At 37.1% G+C, this 15,248-nt stretch overlaps 1 protein-coding gene across 1 annotated transcript in view; it reads left to right on the forward strand.

Moving 5' to 3' along the window:
- Window positions 1–8,380: 8,380 nt before the first annotated feature.
- The window catches only part of LOC120535824 (beta,beta-carotene 9',10'-oxygenase-like), a 78,691-nt gene continuing 71,823 nt past the window's right edge, over window positions 8,381–15,248 (forward strand). Inside the window, exon 1 of the mRNA XM_039763921.1 lies at window positions 8,381–8,486. Coding sequence (XP_039619855.1) covers window positions 8,447–8,486 — 40 coding nt within the window. The 5' untranslated portion in view covers window positions 8,381–8,446. The remainder of the gene's footprint in view (window positions 8,487–15,248) is intronic.

Below are 15,248 nucleotides of genomic sequence, written 5' to 3' on the forward strand. Positions count from 1 at the left end.
TGTAGAGGGTCACGTCTCCTTAACACCTGCTGGACTGCATGAATTTTAGCATCCTCAGAGAATATTTGCTCCTTTTATACCAGCACAGATCCTTACCCTTAGAGCCACATCTCTGCCCAGTTTCCAGCTTTTAAAAAAGTTTGCTTTGCATGGATGATACTTTTTTTGGTGTCTCAGACTTTGGCTGAAGATTGTCTCATTCTGCTCCAGTTAAAAATGTAAGTTAAGATGAGAACCATTCTGTAGGGGAGAAGAGCACCATGAAGCTGATTTTCTGCCTAATGCCTGGGGAGCAACTTCTAATCATAGTTGAGACCACATAAACTGCTAGGTTTATGTTAGGTTAAGTTAGGGTGCTTTAAGGTCTCCCAATTCTCTTAATTCCTGTCTTTATTTGAAGAATTAGACACACTACTATTGATGCTCGTAGTTGTTACTTTGCATTGAATTAAAGAGCATGTCTGATGTTAGTCTGTAACAAGGGTTAAACAATTAGATGTTGAAATTCAGTTCAAGCGTATACTGTAGATATCTGTGCACTGGGGCAGCAGCTTTATGAACTTGGTTAATGAGACCGGTAAGTGTAGACACTGCAATAAAACTATTGAAATTGCTCATCTTTATCAAAAAAGATCACAAATTAGCAAGAGAATACATCATATGGCTTAGCGATTGCAATTAAAATTTTTTTTGATTAATTTAAAGAATAAGTTTGGAATTTTTCAAGTTGATGTAATTGGTTCCTAATCATGATATATATTACTTTTCCACATTTTTTCTATAAATTTTAAAAATAACTTGCTTGTTCCTGCATTTTAAAATCAAGGTAGAGGTGCCAGGATCCTTAAAACCTTAAAGCGTATCCAATACATCCACTTTGAAGCAAAAAAGGTTTTGATTTGAGAAAACATGCCTTTCGTGTTGCTAAGGCATGCTTGTGACGACAAAAGTAAACTGGAATTAATATATTTTATTGCAATTTCTTAGTACTTTTATTCTTCAGGTAAGGATGTGGTTACTGTCTGCTTGTCCCCATTGTGGATGGAGTTTTGACACATTGCTATCAATGTGGCTTCTAGAATTGCAGGAAATTGGAGTGACCGGGTAAAAGTTTGGCAGGGTGTTCCTTTTGTTATCTGATCTTTGTATACAAACCTCTTAAATAAAAAAATGCTTAAAACACATCTTTTGTTATTGTTCTTCTCGTGAGTTTTGCTTGGTTTGACCTCTTTGCCTTTTTTTCAACTTCAATTCTTGTCTCTAGTTAAGATCTGGTAGCTAGGTTTATCTTTATTTGTTGTGGTTTTATTTTTTATGCACATTTAGCTCAGTAAATAAATCACCTGTCTGGAGACTTGCACCATGTGTACTGGTCAGCTTGGCTTAGGTGATGCAATCGAAAGAGGAAGTGAAACACACAAGGAGGAGTAGTTGTCTTCAAAGACAGAAAGTATAGAAGTGGACAGGAGGTGAGCAAGGCGTTTCAAAATGACCGAGACTGAGAAGCAGGATTTATAGAAATGGAGAGCAGGTCAAGAGAGGTTCAAATACATGAGGGTGCTGAGGAAAGGTGTTGAAGGTAAATACAGTGGTGTGAAAAACTATTTGCCCCCTTCCTGATTTCTTGTTCTTTTGCATGTTTGTCACACAAAATGTTTCTGATCATCAAATACATTTAACCATTAGTCAAATATAACACAAGTAAACACAAAATGCAGTTTTTAAATGATGGTTTTATTATTTAGGAGAAAAAATCCAAACCTACATGGCCCTGTGTGAAAAAGTAATTGCCCCCTTGTTAAAAAATAACCTAACTGTGGTGTATCACACCTGAGTTCAATTTCCGTAGCCACCCCCAGGCCTGATTACTGCCACTCCTGTTTCAATCAAGAAATCACTTAAATAGGAGCTGCCTGACACAGAGAAGTAGACCAAAAGCACCTCAAAAGCTAGACATCATGCCAAGATCCAAAGAAATTCAGAAACAAATGAGAACAGAAGTAATTGAGATCTATCAGTCTGGTAAAGGTTATAAAGCCATTTCTAAAGCTTTGGGACTCCAGCGAACCACAGTGAGAGCCATTATCCACAAATGGCAAAAACATGGAACAGTGGTGAACCTTCCCAGGAGTGGCCAGCCAACCAAAATTACCCCAAGAGTGCAGAGACGACTCGTCCGAGAGGTCACAAAAGACCCCAGGACAACGTCTAAAGAACTGCAGGCCTCACTTGCCTCAATTAAGGTCAGTGTTTACGACTCCACCATAAGAAAGAGACTGGGCAAAAACGGCCTGCATGGCAGATTTCCAAGACGCAAACCACTGTTAAGCAAAAAAGAACATTAGGATTCGTCTCAATTTTGCTAAGAAACATCTCAATGATTGCCAAGACTTTTGGGAAAATACCTTGTGGACTGATGAGACAAAAGTTGAAGTTTTTGGAAGGCAAATGTCCCGTTACATCTGGCGTAAAAGGAACACAGCATTTCAGAAATAGAACATCATACCAACAGTAAAATATGGTGGTGGTAGTGTGATGGTCTGAGGTTGTTTTGCTGCTTCAGGACCTGGAAGGCTTGCTGTGATAGATGGAACCATGAATTCTACTGTCTACCAAAAAATCCTGAAGGTGAATGTCCGGCCATCTGTTCGTCAACTCAAGCTGAAGCGATGTTGGGTGCTGCAACAGGACAATGACCCAAAACACACCAGCAAATCCACCTCTGAATGGCTGAAGAAAAACAAAATGAAGACTTTGGAGTGGCCTAGTCAAAGTCCTGACCTGAATCCAATTGAGATGCTATGGCATGACCTTAAAAAGGCGGTTCATGCTAGAAAACCCTCAAATAAAGCTGAATTACAACAATTCTGCAAAGATGAGTAGGCCAAAATTCCTCCAGAGCGCTGTAAAAGACTCATTGCAAGTTATCGCAAACACTTGATTGCAGTTATTGCTGCTAAGGGTGGCCCAACCAGTTATTGGGTTCAGGGGGCAATTACTTTTTCACACAGGGCCATGTAGGTTTGGATTTTTTTTTCTCGCTAAATAATAAAAACCATCATTTAAAAACTGCATTTTGTGTTTACTTGTGTTATATTTGACTAATGGTTAAATGTATTTGATGATCAGAAACATTTTGTGTGACAAACATGCAAAAGAATAAGAAATCAGGAAGGGGGCAAATAGTTTTTCACACCACTGTATAGGACAAGAGATATCAGATATTTTAATATGTATTCTATTACTAAACCTGTACTTGTAATGTAGCTAATTTTTACTGTTTTACTTTCTGCTTGTAGGTGATGTGATTTCAGCCACACCCAGAGCCGCTCTATGTATGTATAGGCAAATTTCTGCCTTGACACTTTGCAGTGTTTAGATGGCATTTTTATTTTGTATTGTAAACTATTAATATTTTAATTATTTTTACGAAAACACTTAAATCAGAGTCAGTTTAATGTCTCCAGCCTAAAATTTCAAGAACTGCTGCAGACCAAAGAACTTATCAGTTAACCCTGAACATTGATTTACATGCTATATAAAACCATTTGTTTTGTTATTTCCTCTCACAATATTGTGTATTGGTTCTCTACTAAAAATGGGTTTGTGGGTTGTGGGTTAGGTAAGTACGTATACACAGCAAAATCTTCAGTGTAGTTTAGTGTTGTTTTTTCAGTGTTAACTTTTTCTGAGTTCACAAGTGTTAATTCTGGTGTTGATTTGAGGACATCAACACTTGGAGTGTTACAGAGTGTTTAGATTGAGTGTTATTTTGGGGAGTAGGTGTACATTACACCAGCAAAGAGTGGATTTGATTTCCGGCGCTAGCTGGAACAGCACTTCCTTTTTCTTTAATGGCGGCCGTTACTGATTGCACTGCCAGATGATAGATAAATTAAGGTGAGTATGATACTTATTTTTAACAAATTAACGACTGAAAAACAATTGAATTTCAATCAGTACATTTCTGCAATACTTTTACAAGTATATTGCCATTTTATGCTTATACAGTAAATGAGATTTATAATGTTAGAGTTTCATGCTAATATTACTACATTAAACCCCTTGATAAATGGAAATAGACTACTTGTTATTTCAGCAAATTAATGATTGAGTAGATTATGTAGGGATATTTCAGTCTTAAACTCAAAGCGGCCCAGTGTCAGAACGACAAAGGTTCAAAAAATGTTTTAAAACACATTTCACCGCATCATGCAGACGGACTACACCACATACCAATACAAACAGCCTCATTTCAAAGCCACGGGTCTGTAATAAACACATGGAAAAAATACATTAAATTGCTAGTTGGATTAAAACTTCAAAAGTTTCTAACTGAAGGTAAGTTTGAATTTAATTAAGCGTTAGCTTATGTTTCTTCTGATTTGAAAAATTCATTTTATTGACATTTATTATCAAATTTCTCCTTTGATGAGTCTGATATTAATGTGGAGGATGATATTTTTCAAGAGTTGATTCAGAGCAACCCACAGATATGCTTCACAGTAAGATGTCCTCCACAAGGACTTTTTGCTGACCTGGGTGTTTCTGATGGTGTATAATTTCGTTCAGAAATGTTCAAATGTCTTCATAAAATATTTGAAAATTAATCAATATTGATCTTCTTTTTTTGAAAAAACAATTTTCACCCCCTTCTACCTTAACACCAAGTGCATGCAATGGTGCGCTTTCAAACTCCAGTGATGTAGAAGGGTTGGGGAGAACACAGCCGGACCTGTCTGCAAGCTCAAACTCGAGTAATGCCTGAGAAGTTGGGAGGTTTGGTAAGTACAGACATTCTCTTCTATTTATTTGTAGTTTAAGGAATTAAGTGTGATTGAGACATGATGGCGTTGTGTTGTTTTTCTGTATGCAATTTCATTAGGTGATTCAAGACTTTATTGTGCCGTTCAATACTGAAACATCTGCAAGATTGCTTGAGCAGTAGGAGACAGCATTTAAGCAGAAAGTCATCAAAGAAGCAAAGTCTCTCACTTTGACAGCAGAAGTTCAAAGTTATTTCAGTGCAACAGAGAAACAACAGTCTGAAAATGGTAAGTAGTATTTTGAAATTTTAAAGGACAGACAAGGCTCTCTGTTCTACATACTAATTAATATTTCTGAGCATTGACCCCTTCTCATTTTCTATCAGACTTTAACAGCAACATTTCCTCTTTCTTGCTGCTGTTCTATTTGTTACCACCTTCTGCAGGAAGGAACGAGGCTACAATCAGTCCAACTGATGCTGTTGACAGGCTTGTACATTTACTGTACATAAGGTACATTTACTAATGCAAGATCAATGTCTTTGCAATGTGTTGTACAGTCAGAGATTGTTTTTTGGTTCTTTGGTACTGAAGGAAGTTGTCCTCTTGCTTTTCACCCAAGACCAATATGTAATGTTTAATTTTTTAGTCTTATTGGTGACATGTAAATTTAAGATCAATTTTAGCCATATCGCAGTGGTCTGTACTTGTCTCTGCTTTCTAGCATATTATCTTCTCCCCATTGAACATGACATGAATTACAAACACTTGTAAGTTGTAATTGCTGACAACCTCCATACTTACTGTGTTAAATTGTAGGTGTAGTACTTTTCATATTTTCAACCTGATAGAATGTTATTCATTGTTTGAAGTGTTTAATGTATTAAACTATTCTGTTCTGTTTTGAAATTGCTGTGTATTTATTAAATGCATCATGCGTCATTTTTTATAGTCCTGTACCAGCATTTAAGAACATTTCAGCAGGAGAGAAGGTCACCAACCATATCTACTTACAGTAGGACAAACCGAGAAGAGGATCGACAATTTTTATGTGGTTGTGGACAAGCAGCTCATCCCTTGTGCAGGAACCACCTCCCTGAGTGCCATTGATGAACTTTCAAAGTTCATTACGTTTTTAACGCCTCCTATGAGGAATCTCTGGCAGATATCTAGAGCCTTTTATTTAATGCTGTCCTTTTTAAATGATCACCACTAGCACTTATTTATTTTTACACAGTTGCCATGCATGTTGATGAGCTCAGTGTTACAGAGCAGTGTTTGCACAAAAGGATTAATAGCAGCTGTAACCTATATGTAAATATACAAATATGTAAATTAACCCTTGTATCCTGTATAAATTGCTATTAAGACTGGGCATTTTTATTTATTAAAATGCTCTTGGTTGGGAAACCTGATTTTTTTTTTGTTTTATTGGTTTTGAAATATTTTGTAAACAGTTTTGTTTAATAAAACCAACATTTTGCAAAGTCTTAATTCTTGTTTTTTTAATCTGGTGTATACATGAAACTTTTATTAATGTGACATTAGCTTCTAAATAAAATGAGGTGCAGTAGCTTAATATTGCATCTAAAATAATACAATGCCAGATATACTGTACTAACACTCACTATTACCATTTTGACAATCCACACTTGTCAGGTGTTAAAATCAACACCATAAGAGTTATTTTTTTAACACCAGCAGAGTGTTTCGGGAATTTAGTTTACATCAACTGTATGTTCAAAACACTACTAGTGTTAAAAAATTAACTCTTATGGTGTTGATTTCAACACCTGACAAGTGCAGAAAATGTAACACTACACAAAGTGTAACTTTAACTTGATTTGGTGGGGACCTATATAAACTGGTGTGAACCTAACACTTTGGATTTTGCTGTGTAGCTGTATTAAGGAGTGATTGCTTTGTACATCACCTCATCCATTCATTTTTGTAATTTGCTTTTTCAGTTACCAGGTTGCACATCCTATCTCAGCGACATCAAGTGTGACTCAACATATGGCTAAAGTCCATTGAATGGTACACTGGTGCACAAACCCACATTCACTCATAAGGTGAGTCTGATCAATATCCAACATGTTTCCACTCTCTGGCACCATGGACAGCAAGCATTCACAAATGCTTCACCTCACCTTGAAATCATCAGACTCTTTCCGATTTAGAGGCATCAATGAACCTAACCTGCATGGATGCTTGCACAAATAGCATATAGTATGTACATGAAATTCATACCTCAGAGAGCACATCAACTGAACCAAGGTCCTTGGAGCTGTACAACAGACAACTATGCCTTTGATGTAAGGCCGTGCTATTAAAATGTCAGGCATCCATTCATCAGTGGACCCAATTCAAGACTGTGCTGTGTCAAAGCATATACTGTACAAGCACATCAGATGCAAGTCAGGAAAGGAATACACTGGAAAAGGTAGCAGTACTTTGCAGGGCATGAACACCAACATTCACGCTTACATTTTTGGGATGGATGGATGGATGGATGGATGGATGGATAGATAGATAGATAGATAGATAGATAGATAGATAGATAGATAGATAGATAGATAGATAGATAGATAGATAATCCACAGGGGGAAATTTGGCTGTTGGCTCCCAGTGAGGCATTATTCAGATTTATTGCTGTTGATATAAAGGTGCCTTAGTAGCATTTCTTTCTTCTGCTGAGTAATTTTTTGGCTGAAAGTCTTCAGTGTTTGTGTGTCAGAGAGGGGATGTGCAGAATTCTTCATAACGGCACTCAGTTTTATTTTAGTCTTCTCCTTTGCTACAACTTCCAAGGAGTCCAAAGTGTATGCCATAACTGAGCCTGCCATTTTAATTAGCTTATTAATTTAATTGGCCTTTCTTGAAGTGACATTACCAGCCCAGCACACTACAGCATAGGAAATTGCACTGGCCATTAAAGAGTTGTAGAAGATGTAAAGGATGTCACTACTCACATTAAATGAATACAGTTTCCTAAGAAAAAAAGAGCCTGCTCTGCCCATTCTTACATAGTTCCTCTGTGTTTCCAGGCCAGTCCAACTTGTCATTGATGTTGACTCCCAAGTACCTATAGGAGTGCTCCACCCCTACGTCAACTCCCTGTATAATGACTGGATGTAGAGACACTTTGGTCTTGCGAAAGTCAATAATCAGTCTCTTGGTTTGCTGATGCTAAGTTGCAGACACTTTCTTCTGCAGCAGGAAAGAAAGTTCTTCAGCTGACTGGATGTGGGGAGAAATCAGGAGTATTCATAGAAAAACCCTTTCAGACACATAGCAAACATGCACACTCCACACTGACAGTTATTCAAACTTGGAGCATTGGGATTCTACATTATCAGCACTAACACCTGCTCCACTGTGTGAATCAACTAAAACAATTGTCAGACTAGAAAAGCATAATAGTCAAACAAAATGAAAATAAACTTAAATTATTAAAAAAAAGTGTTGATATCATCTGTATTAGTGTACAGCATGCTTTGCCTTGAAGTGCCTTGCGTAGCACTGAATCAGTAATCCTATGAGAGGGACTCTTATTTTGAAAATCAACAAATGAGCTTTATGAGCAAGTCATGCAGGACTGAATCAGAGAAGATCCCCCTTCTGCTTCACCGAACAGGAATTCTTTAAAATCACGGTGGTTTATTTCTGCCTAAACAATAATGATGTCAATTTTTTCCTCGATATTGCAAAATATTCCAGGTAGGAAGAATGTTTGTTCTTTATGCATTGTTATTTATTTATAGGGCTTTATTACAGAGGCTTAATTGCATTCAGATTTATTTACAGCCGTACTTGCAGTAAATCAGTGGATCATGCTGCACTAAACCGTACCAGCACATGATTTGTTTCTCTCAGGAACGTGCTTCATTGTAGCCTAATCTTTAGGATTTATGGAGGAGTGCTGCAGAAAGAAAATTCTAGAATGATCCTGAAAGATGTGTCCCTAATAGTCAAGCCCTGCTCACTAAATAGCCCCATGAATCTTACACTTAATATTGCTTTACTTAGTTAATTCTAATTTGGTCAGTGTCCTATAAATAATATTTTGAAGTTGGGGTATACCACAGTAGCAGGTGATGCAACAATGTGTATTCACAGCTCTCTTAACTTTGCATATTTCCTCTTGGGACTGAGATTTGTTCCCACAGTGCAGACATACTGTTTGGTTCACTGGCAGTGGTAATTTAGCTGGCATGAGTGAATGTGTTTTGTAATGGCTTGCCCTTAACCAGTTAATGTAGGCATAAATTGTGGTTTCAGAAAATACTGACCAACAATATAGGATGAAATGAAGTGCAATAAAAAAAATCTAAATCCTAAGAAAGTGAAATATATTACATATGTGCACGTCATTCTATCCCAGCTGTTGTCCCATTATATTAAAATGTGTAGTCCAGGTTTTTTGCAAAGTGTCTCGCCATGAGTTGTTATGGAAAATTTAAGCAATCAAGATTGCTACGCTAAGACATTGGCCCCAAATCTCCAAGTTGGACAAAGCCAAACTCTCCCTCAACCTAACCTCAGCTGTTGGTGGTGATTCTCTAAGGGGGTACACCTCTCTGATATGATGGTGATCAAGATCTGGGTCTCAAAGACACTAAGAAGGGCAAGATTGAGTCACAAGAAAAATAAAAATTTCATAAGCCCTGCCCTTGAAGATTATTTCTTGTGTATTAAGAAATAGTTTTCTAAAGGTATCTCAGGGCTAAATACTCTACATGTTCATTTTCACTTTGAATTTAGGCAGCATTTCTGCCTTGTTATTTTGTTTTACATTTCAAGAACAACATGGGGGCAACGTTGGAAAACTTGTTAAGGGCAAATTTCATACAGATATTAGTAAGTAGTAATTAGTAAGTTTTATTTCAACACAAAGAACAACTGTAGGAAAAGATAGTTTTTATAGAATTAATTATCAGTTTTGCCTTTGCCAATTCAATAAGACTTCCACTTTATTGTCCTCACCTTTCTCTGTGGGAGACTATTTCCAGCAATTTGGCTTAAATCGAGGTAACTGAAGCACACTCATTTTTAGAAACAGACTAACACCATTTATTAATAAGCACAAGGATTATAGAATCACAATAACTGCATGTATATCGACATAAAAGAACCAGACATTAGACACAACAGACAAACATAACACAGAAGAGGGCAGCTCTTTCCTGGCGAGTTCTGATTTATCAGGGCACAGATAAACACTTTTACAATATCAAGGCTTTAAGGACACTGTCCAATGTGTAGAGTTGTTTGTTGCACTTCGGGTTCAGGTTCAAGACTGCTTTCATTGGAGTGCATTCTTGGTGTTATATGGTCCTTTGTCCGTGCTGTGATGTGATGCTATCTTCTTTAACTTGCTCTTAGGCTCTTTGCAATGTCCTCTGTACCTACATACGTGAAAAGCATTATTCTTTCTGCCACAACAGTGTATGTGCTAAATTGGTTACTGCATGAAGTAATGCTGCTTCTCAATCTTCTTCAACTGGGTTCAGTCGCTGGCACAGAGCTTTGCTTGGCAGAGTGTATCTTAAAGTTAGTTCAGGGCATCCAGCTCCAAGATTCTATGGCGAGTATCTTCCCGGGTCAAGAAAGATTTCTGAGCTCTTTGCTCCACAAACAGCGGGTGGTTTTTTATCCCAAAAAGAGCAGCTTGTCAGCTTTCATTTCCCAAAAAGAAAGAGTGATTTATCAGCTTTCAGGTCTCCAAAGATCATAAATTGTCTTTTTTTGGCTCTACAAAGAGAATTGAGACATCAACACACCTAGTTTTGAAGGAATGTGTAACCTCTTGTGACTGGAACGACGTCACTTCCAGTTACAGAAGCAATGCCTGTAGACTTGTTTGGTGCATCACATCCAGGTAGAGTTCAGTTCACAGTAACAAGCCTAAAGTGCAAGATGTACACCTTTGTTATCAAGCCTAAAGTGCAAGATGTACACCTTTGTTATCAGTTGAAATACAGGGCTGAGCAAACTGTTGGTACAAGTTGTAGTTCATCCATTTACTCAGGAATGCAGGTGGGGACCTCAGCTGTCTTAGTAGGCCTTGTGTGCCATTACAAGCCTAGCAAAATGGCAGCGCCCACTTTGTCCACAACAGATATATAGAATAAATTACCAAATGTTGCAATGGAAAGTGGGACTTTTTTTCTATTTAGTCAGACCTCAGATAGACTGGATTGGTGCTAGAGGCAAAATAATGGGATCATACCGAGTAGACTGAAAGATCTTAATGAAGCAAAGGCATATTCAGTTTGACAGAAATCATCAACAAAGGACTGTTAGCAAGATCTTGCAAAAGATAATGGCAGTTTTGTTGCTAAACCATTGAGTGTTTACCATTCACCTCGGCAGAATACGTTACACTGACATCTTTGGTGCTGTCCCTGGTGTGGACAAAGACTTCAGACAAGACAGCAGGTGTGGTTATATAGCAGCTTTATTTTTCAGAGTCACAGTGAGAAGAGTTTCAGAAAGGCAGACAATCAATATACATGACAGCGTCAGGGCTCTTCTGAACCCCGTCTGTTGGGTGGGGCAAATTTTTTTTACCCCTAGAATGCGTGATTTAATATCATTATAAAATGTAACAGTCAACACGTTGATTATACACAATCCTTAAGCCCCTTCAACGCCCCTTTGTGCAACTTGATTTCTTGGCCCCGTTTGTTATGGCGTTCAGATGTAAACTCAGGGAAACCGTGATAAGGCAGACTCATGTGTGGAATGCTCAGACCTTGAGTGTTTTAGACAAATATTTTTCTATTTGCTCATCAAAGCATGCTTTTACATAATGTATGGTATCATAAAGCTTACTTCTCAGACATGAATTAGTACAAGGGAACAAAGAGAACATTCATCTTCCACACTGGACACAGACTGAATGAGCTTGGTGCCTAAAATGAAAGAAAAAATAATAGACTGAGAAATGTAAAAAAACATGGATACACAAAAGAGAATTCTTAATAGGCAAAAATATCAAAACTGGAAGGAGAAACTGTGGACGAAATGTAACATCTTTTTAAAGAAAGAACCTTCCTCTAACAGGACAATTCTGTAATCAGGCAGGAGAAAAGCTGTTCATTGTGTCTTTTAATTACTCCTCGGTAAAATACCTTGGAGGGAGCATTGTTTAAAAGCAGTCCGTTACAGCATGGTCAGAATGATAAGAATGGTCAGAGAAACAAAGAATAGAGGTTCATTCTATAAACTGTTGAATTCACATACAGTGTCAGTCACTGCATACATTTCACTCTGGTTGGTTTAGTTGTTTTACACCCAAATGATTTATATAAAATAAACATTTATTATATTATAGTCTGGTTCTTCTTATAGAAGATGAGCCACCACCCTTGAAATTTCTGTGCATACAACAACTGTCCATTGCTGATTTCCTAGTCATCTCTTAGTCATCCTTCAGTACATTTTGTATATTACATCAACCTTTCTTTTGGTACATCATTTGTTTACTTGACTCTCTCAGTATTTTTCCTAAACCAATTCTTAGATTTCAGTGTACATTTTGTTGTTCACTTGACATATATTAACCCTTTACGTTATTTCTTAAAGATAAATGCTATGTTACCCTAAAATTATTCATCCACATTCCCCCCTTTGGGACTTCATACAGCCTCACTAAAACTGTAAGGAATAATTTCCTATTGTAACCCTATTCCTAATCTGTATAAAACATGTGTATACTGAATATGTCCCCCTTGGAGGTTAAAAGGAAGTAAAGGATTCCTGGCTCGCTGCATTTGGGGAATAACATAAATCAGTGCAAATCATTAATACCTAAAAATAAATCACATAAACTAATAATAGCTAATAAAATCAATAATAGTGAACATAGAAAATCAAGTTAAATAACATTTATCAAAGTTATTTTTCTTCAGAGTATACTGACATTACATGCTTTCCCCTATAAATCTCAGATTTGTGTCTCATAACTTCCATGTAGAATGATAAAAGCATTGTCAACAACTGTTTGATTTCCTTCTTATCCAACAAACATTAGCTATCTTGGTTCACAGTAGTGTATCCATCCATCCATCCATTTTCCAACCCGCTGAATCCAAACACAGGGTCACAGGGGTCTGCTGGAGCCAATCCCAGCCAACACAGGGCACAAGGCAGGAACCAACCCACCGCAGGTAGTGTACCTAGTCCTGTGTCTTTCATCAGTGTTATTGTTGGTGGTGATACAAACAGCCCAAGTATTTACTTCAAAAACATCCAAAGTCCCTAGTTTATGGTGCCAATGATGTGTACAACAATAACCAGATAGAATCCTTATACAAACGACCATGCTCACATCCTTGTGCTCTCATTCACAAAGTTGCCCCAATTTACATACTGCTGTGGCCTTCAATTAGATGATCACCTTTGCTGCATAACAACAGCTATCCTGCGCTATCTTGCTAAAAGTAGGTGTCAATCCTCCCTTCAGAAGATGACAGCACAACTCATTAATGCAAGCCACTGGCTCATGTCAAGGTCACATTAAAATTGCAAAGGTTGTACCTAAGCTTCTTATTGATGTTAAAGTCTTCTGCCACCAGCTGGGATCCTTGGTTTGTATCTAAGCTTTCCAATTTCACAAACTGCACACTCACCCTCCATGCACAAGACACTCCATCTCTGTTGTGCCAAATTCATTACTTTGTTTTGCTATCTTCTGTATTACTTAGGCCCAAGAAGCCATGATATTATAATTTTTTTGTCCTGTATTCCCACCAACTATTTCTGTCTATACGGCTCTAATTACCCCAGTTCCCAAAATCACTGTTACCACTATCCTTCGAACTGCATTTAACTTATATCATGTTCTACAGACTTTAAAGATTTGTATATTTATCTAATTTAGCACATTTAAACCTTAACAACTGGTATCATACCATTTATGTTGTATCTAATCCTAATGCAAAGTTCCTAATATATCAATATTCACATTTGTTCCATCCTTCTGTATCAATTACTATTACACAATAAAATGTACATTCTTCATGAAAAACAATAGTTATCAAACAAATGGTGCATTTTGATGTATTAGACTTCTATTTTAAATTTTATCTTCACCTTATAGCAGTAGATAGATTTGTTCTGAGTATTTCTATTCCTAAAACATTTGACTGTCCCTCAAGTTTACTACCATTCTTCACAGTTAACAATGTTCCCTTTATGTTAAACTATTATTCATTCTGTTATTAAAATCAATAACAAAGAAAGCTTAAATTGGACTGACTAAGTGGTAATGCTACAAGTGCTAATAATCATGTGTTCAATTTTGATTAGCAGTCCAAATTACATACAAACATTAATCTTTAAAATATTTTTTTTCACCAAGTATCAATAGACTTACTAGAAACATTTATCCAAAAATATTTACTCTTACACATTGCCTGTACTCTGTGTGCTGATCATATTATGGTAATCTCATTTTCTAAACTTGTTCAATTATACTACTCTAATTGCTATACAGGTTAAACAATTTAAATAATAATTATTCAGTGCAATAAATGCATACTGCTTATGAAAGGAGTTAATTTGTTTTGCTGTGCTTGCAGATAATTAGCCTTTCCTCCTATACTATCCATAATTCCATGGTTCAAATCTTCCTTAAAAGACGTTGCTGCAGAAAAATAGAGATTAAATTGTGGTTCCGACTCTTAGGGCAAGAAGAATTCAAGTACAGTACTTGGTCAACAACTACCTTAAAATTGCAAACGAATGGATAAATTGTAAGGCAAATCAAGGACAGTTAAAGTGGGCTCTGTGGCAAATAACATAGAACCTTGCACAGTAAAAGTGTGAATTAGGTCTTGGGGTCCTATACCCTAAAACAAAGGATATCAATATCTGGAGCTCTTCACCAAATGAATGACGCTCTGAGCTGGATGTCATGCAGGCAGCCCTCTTAGATTCTGGACCCACGATGATCATTTGGCATCAATGGTCACCTGCCCAGTTGAGTTATTAGCAGCAGGAACCCGTGATGCCTTGGACTGAAATTTGAGTATGTTGTCCAGTATTCAATTGATCAGTGGCCTGGTCCACACCTTGATCCCCTCTCTGGTATGGCTTGCTTCTCCTTGGAGTCAAGATGATTCATTTGTCTGCAGACCTTTAGCACAGCTCAGTCTCCAGGTTCAAATTCAAGCACTGTCATAAAAAATGTGCTAGGAAAAACAGCTTTTACCTGCAGGTGCAAAGACTTTAAGTTTTGTTCCATGTTATTCAACATTTCAGTACTTCATCTGTAATTGTTAAATTACTTATAGATCCCAAAAATAGTGTCTCATGACATATTAGGCCTGTTTTGTTGGGGGTACTCCTTATCAAAAATAACACTAGCGGTAAAACAGTCATTTTATCCAGTCTCTGCTCGTCTGTTAGCCAGTTTGTTTTAATGGTCAAAAATGAATTCTACAGCTGGTAAGCACAATGCAGAAGTTTCCATTC

Source organism: Polypterus senegalus, chromosome 9 (assembly GCF_016835505.1).
Source record: "Polypterus senegalus isolate Bchr_013 chromosome 9, ASM1683550v1, whole genome shotgun sequence".
NCBI lineage: Eukaryota > Metazoa > Chordata > Cladistia > Polypteriformes > Polypteridae > Polypterus > Polypterus senegalus.